General features: G+C 32.2%; 2 protein-coding genes across 2 annotated transcripts; both read right to left on the minus strand.

Annotated features, from left to right (window-relative positions):
• Window positions 1-409: 409 nt before the first annotated feature.
• Window positions 410-1,159, minus strand: LOC128386203 (baculoviral IAP repeat-containing protein 7-B-like). Its single transcript, XM_053345199.1, has one exon. It carries the CDS (start codon window positions 965-967, stop codon window positions 410-412), a length of 558 nt encoding a protein of 185 aa, XP_053201174.1. The 5' UTR covers window positions 968-1,159.
• Window positions 1,160-3,830: 2,671 nt separating this feature from the next.
• Window positions 3,831-5,440, minus strand: LOC128386204 (uncharacterized). Its single transcript, XM_053345200.1, has 4 exons — window positions 5,429-5,440; window positions 5,076-5,230; window positions 4,649-4,773; window positions 3,831-4,578 (listed from the first exon to the last, which is right to left on the minus strand). Exons 1-4 carry the CDS (start codon window positions 5,438-5,440, stop codon window positions 4,370-4,372), a joined length of 501 nt encoding a protein of 166 aa, XP_053201175.1. The 3' UTR covers window positions 3,831-4,369.
• Window positions 5,441-6,097: the final 657 nt, after the last annotated feature.

A 6,097-nucleotide genomic window follows, 5' to 3' on the forward strand; every position in this document is an offset into this window, starting at 1 on the left:
TTATATGTGTTCCTGGAAATAACTCTGGCTCGTATGAGTACTTTGGAAACCTTTTGAGTATTGAATAATCAAAATCACTTGATAACCTTGAGTGAGCCACGATGTTGACAACTTTGAAATTAATGTAATCAATTTTTGATGGATAATTGATACAAAAACGATTTATTAAATTGAAAGAGATTACACAGTTTTTAATTCCAGTTACAATAATTTTACCAGAATCAAAAATTAATAAACACCCATCAACATACTTTAATATTCCCCCGGAGAATCTCCTGGGGTACCTTATTGATGGGTAATACATTTTTATTATACTTCGAGAAAGATTTGAGTTCAAAGTAAATGACATGACAACATTATTAACTGTAATGTTTTCACAAAGAGTCATCCTCGTTAAATGAAAGATTAATCAGTAAGCTATTAATACTTTTCTGATTAGACGATCACATATCGGACATTTCGAGAGCTTGACAGTACAATTTGTACATGCTACTGCATGTTCACATGGATAGAAGATACAGCCAACCTCCATCTCTTTACAAACTTTACAGTTGTATCGATCAATTTCGGTTCTTGATAGTTCAGCTAGTGGTATTTCTCCTTCTAGGTCAAAGCATGTCTTGGCCAGGAACATTGTACCACATTTTACATATAGGTAGTCACATTTGGCGTTAAACTTCAAGTGTTCGATTAATGGATCGTCATCTGGCTTCCATTCATGTACGTTGAGGCCACAATGGAAACAAGATACTAAATCTCTTACCCCCCTGTAGAAAAATCCAGCATCTACCAACTTTTTTATGTCCAATTCTGGTTTAGGCCAATTGACATATGATTCCATTCGTTTCTGTGGAGTCCTATACTTTTCAGAGTAACAAGTTTGATAACCAATACTTTCATAATAATCGATGGTATATTGATCGAAATCAGCTTTAGCACCAAAACCACAAGCTTTACAAGATTCCATTTTGAAACTGAATGTTGATCCAAGTTTGAACACTCTTTTTATACTAATTGCTCACTCGGTTAGTAGGTCAAATTCAGATATAAATAGTTTTAATTGGAAATCAATAATCAATAATTATTCATAGATTTGTCAATAATTGATCTAATTAAAATGTCTAAAATGTTTGTCACATGGGGTGAATGACTGCGCTATCTTGTGTACTTTCACTACTACTATCACAAGTGAGATTTGAACGCGGGTTAACTTGATGAGCAAGTGCTCTAACCACTGGAATTACAATTTTAGATTGAAAAAAGCAAACAGATTACGGATTTTTTTCTTTGTTTCGAATCTGTAAACATTCAATGAATGGAAAATTTTAATGAACATATAATTAAAATTCTGAACCTTGTCTAATTTCATGATTCAAAGCTAGCAGTTTATTACTACTATTGTTGCAAATCTCCCATCCAATAAATTTATCTTAACATGCATAGCAAAGCTCGTAGCTCATAGAAATCTGAAAACCTGCCGGTAGTATCTCTGAACATTATTTTGTTGAATTACCTTCCTATGACCTTTAAATGTTCTATTTCAACAAAGACCTGAATGACCTTAATCTTCAATATGACAATTGAACATCACCAAAACTCATACCACTCAAGTCTCTTTGACTCTCAGTTGCTGAAAAAATCGCGAAAAACATCGAGGATAAAATAAGGATGAAGATGAAGATGAAGTTGATGCGTACTTGAGAACAAAAATTTTTATTATTAAAGCATTATCAATCTGTTGAACAAATTTAATTAACTAATTGTTTATAATAGTAACTTTTAACAGTTTTATTTTAATCAAAAACAATTTACTTTTTATACAAAAAGATTGAAATTAATATCAACCTTAAGGTTGATATGTAAATCTAATTTTTACGATTAATTAACATCTTAAAATTCACTCAACCATATTGATTAAATCTACCATATTAATACATCATTATAGTTTGTTGGCTAATGTTGTTGATTTAACCGTTAATGTGACCACAAACTTTCACTTGAACATAAACAATTGATTTTTATTCATTTGGACACTTTATTTATTAAATTAAAACCTTTCAATCTTCACTTATCGAAGACTCAACTCACTTGATTAATCCATTAGTCTAAAATACAGTGTTTTATGCGGGAGAGAGAGAAAGATAAAAGTCAAGGTGACTTTTACCTGTTGTTGGAAACAAAGTAATAAAACGATTAACTTAATCTCTCTCTGTTTGACATTTTCATAACACTTCCGACTGACCAATTTGAAGCAGTACCTGCGAATGTCTAAAGGTAACAAAGTAGATTGTAATTTGAATAATTTACATTGGAATTTAACATCATTCTTATCTCATCCGCTGATGGTATTCGTTTTCCTTCTTTGTTTATTTCAAGATACTTTCGATAAAGTTTAATGGTGAAACAAGAGTCCAATCCTGGGTTATGACCATTGATTGGATTATTTGAATCTCCTTTTAGACCCTTTGAATTGGAATGGTCAAGTGAGTGACGTTCATGGTCTTTATATATTCGCTGTAAATCACTTGGTCATCAAGAATATTGCTTCTGAACCAGCCAGCGAGGGTGACGAAAAGTGCTTTCCCATCAGTGGCCATGCCTTCAGTGTCAATAACAAGGGTTGGTTTTTCTTCTCCAACTTTCCCAATAAGCTTTAATTTCTCGAGCAACTTGAAGTCCAAGTTTCCAACGTTTTTCCAATAGATGGGATTTTCTTCTAATTTACGTCGTTTTGAGGCAGATTGGTCATCCGTGGAGATGAGGTTGACTCGTGGAGGCTCTTCACCTTTTCTCAACCAGGAAAAATGAGCTATTTTGTGACCATCCTCAAGACAAGCAGCGCAGAAGGTACAATTTCTCGTTTCGTGGGCGTATCTGAAGCAGGTTGCACAGTGTTTTTCTCTTAATTTGGAGACTATCGAGCAAAACTTAAGGAGTTTCTTGGTTTCTTGATAACCGTCATCTAAATCCTTTTTATTTCCAGCAGAAATCGTTACCTTGACCTTTTTTCTGTTTTCTAGTTGAGTTCATTGAACTACAAATTTTTTGTTATTCCTAATTGAATTGGAAACAGGAACACCAAACTTGTTGAATATTCCTCGTAAATATCGAGTCAGGATTAATATATTAGTGATAAAGAGGAAAGGAGAATTATCATCGGGTATCTTATAAAGGGGAAATAAAATAAAACTTAAAATTAGAATAATTGGTTAATTGGGATGTAGTCAGGCTTAATTGGGAAAGTTTTGTCCTTATTCTTTTTCATCTTTCTGTTGAGATGAGAGGGCGATAGTGATCGAGACCTGCGATCTCTTTATTAAATCGCGATTAATTAATATAAAGTAACACGTTCCCCTCGCAGAAAAGATCGGACCTACGGGCTTCATTTTTGACGACGTTTCAAACGAACGAAGTAAGAAACATCATGAACATCTATTAATTCCTTAGTTAATAGACTTATATCCAATAACTTTGATCGATTTTCTTTCACTTTGATCATACGAATAATTGAATTTCTAGTATTTATTGCATCCACCGTATTATCAGCATATCGAATCACCATGTTAAAGGGAAGCAATTTATCATTTTCATTTCGTCTATAAGGAGGTTGATTTCTTATCTGACGTTGAATGACGTATCTTATCAAGCGAACTTCCCGTGATTGATGACAGTAATGAAAACGTAAATTTATATAAAATACAATCGCGAAATATTTTCGCCAAAAAATAATCGTAATAAGTTGTTTCATCCAAATTAAGTTTAAGTTTAACGCACGATCGATTGACTGATTCGTTTATCAATTGGTAGTGAGAATATTCATAATTCAGAAGTTAATTAATTGAAAATAATCTTTATTTAAATATTACAATTGTGAGTCTGTGATGATTGAGAAACTGTTGATTGTTGTTGAATTAGTCAAGATTTCAGATGATTAATGAGTATTGGTGACAGGAAATAATAAAAAATGATCAAAGTTAATTTAGCTAAAGAAAACAGTTAATTAACCAACAATTAGTTTTAAATACAAAAATTTTTAGGAAAGTAAAATATGGTAAATACATTGTATTTTTAAGCTTAAATTGTTACCAATTAGTTAATTATTCCTAGTGAAAAAAAAACTTTGATCAATGATCATTACATTGATTTTATCTTTTGATTCTGGTGATATTAATTGTTGACCAATTGATATTAAAGTTGATTGTTTGATGAAAATAATATGAGAACAGATTGAAGGTTTATATAAATGATCTTAATTACAAAAGTTAATTGTGAATTAACTTGAAATGAGTTTATAAGTGTTGATGTTTTCCATTAACCAATTTTCATGTGAATTTGATGATAATTATAATGATAAGAGTTGATAATTAATCTAATAGTAAGTAACACCAACGGGAGCACTAGCATAGGGTTCGTGGTCACCGTAGCCACCGGATGAGTGTCCATAAGATGGAGCAGCGTATTGATGGCCTGACGATCCATAAGCACCCAAAATGTGACCATATCGTCCGTGCCCTGAGTTACCATATTTGTCGTGGTTTCCATATTTGTTGTGTCCATAGTTGGCATGTGAGTCAAGACCTGAGATTTGGAAGAGAACAACAAAATGGTTAACTGACCATTCGATTCACATTGACCATTACAGTCTTACCATGGTGTCCATGGTTATTGTGATGACCCCAGTTCGAACCATGGTCACCATAACCTCCATTATGAGCCTTTTTGGCGTATTCTTTATCGTAAGCCCATTGCTTTTCGTAACCATAACCTCGGTTTCTAAGTTGATTAAAAGTTGATAATCATTCATTTGATCATTTGGTGATGAACATTGGCAATGAAATATTAGAAATTGCAACCGTGAAACTGTTATTAATTATTTAACTGCTTAATTTAAATAAAATTTCCAGGTCAAAAGTTCCAATCCAATGTCTCGGAAAGCTGATTTCATGGAACTGACCTGAACTTGACTGAACATTTTTGATTTTGATTTTCTTCTGGTCTCTTTGTTAGTTGAAATTAATCAATTTTTGGTTCATAATTTCATGTGAATAAGTTTAAGTGACTGATGGTCAACTTACCTTGAATAAAGTCCATAACCTTGGTTATGTCCATGGCTACCATGTTGACCTCCATAACCTGCATTTGAACCCCAACCTCCATACTTTTTCAATCCATTGAATCCCCAACCATTATCACCATAAGCATCATGACTTCCTATTATATCACAATCAAGCTAATTCGATGCTCTTTTAGTAAACGATAATACAATTTGTATGATAACTTTCATTTTTATTTCAGAGGCAAAGCTTAGGATAAATGTGGATGAAACAGTTAACACAATCTGATAATTTAAGAGAGAAACAGATAATCAATAAAGTAATCCAATTGCTGACCACTAGTATAATGGACACACAGGAGAAAGGAAACTTACCAAGTATTTCATTTTATAATTTCGTTGAAAACTTTTCTTTTCGAAAATATTGACCATTAAAATGAAGCGATAAATTTTATAAAAATTTGGACAAAAGTTCTTTATTAATATAAACATCACTTTTACAGTGTTGAATAGCTTAGCTACTCTAGTGGTACAATCACCACTTGTGAAGGTGAATTTTACATTATTTGATTTGAGAAGTGAATATCCAAACAGTAGTTCTTGATTAGTTCAACAATTTATATGAATGTAAATACAATTGATAACGAAATATAAAATCCCATTTTAATCTGTATTAGGATGATCAGAAAGTTTTGCACGAAAATCTGGCTTATCAATAAAAGTGTGATTGAGCAAAGGTTATTAATTGTAATAGTTAAAACTTCCTGAGAATACAGCCAAAGACTTTGAGTTTGCTACCACTTTACAAATCATTCACGCAGTTGAATCTAATCAATGAGAGATAAAGTTAACCCAGAGATATGAAGATGAATTTGTCCACTAATTTAAGCGATTTAGTCTTAAAATGGTCAACTGATTAGATATCAAAAGTTATCTTTACTTGCTTATCATTACCTGCGTGAATGATTTAAAAAGTGGGTGCAAACTCAAAGTCTTTGGCTGTATAAAATTCATAGTTGCATGTACATAAATATCTAAAAAAAT

The sequence above is a fragment of the Panonychus citri genome, unplaced genomic scaffold (genome assembly GCF_014898815.1).
Source record: "Panonychus citri isolate SS breed McGregor unplaced genomic scaffold, ASM1489881v1 Contig00063, whole genome shotgun sequence".
In the NCBI taxonomy this organism is placed as follows: domain Eukaryota; kingdom Metazoa; phylum Arthropoda; class Arachnida; order Trombidiformes; family Tetranychidae; genus Panonychus; species Panonychus citri.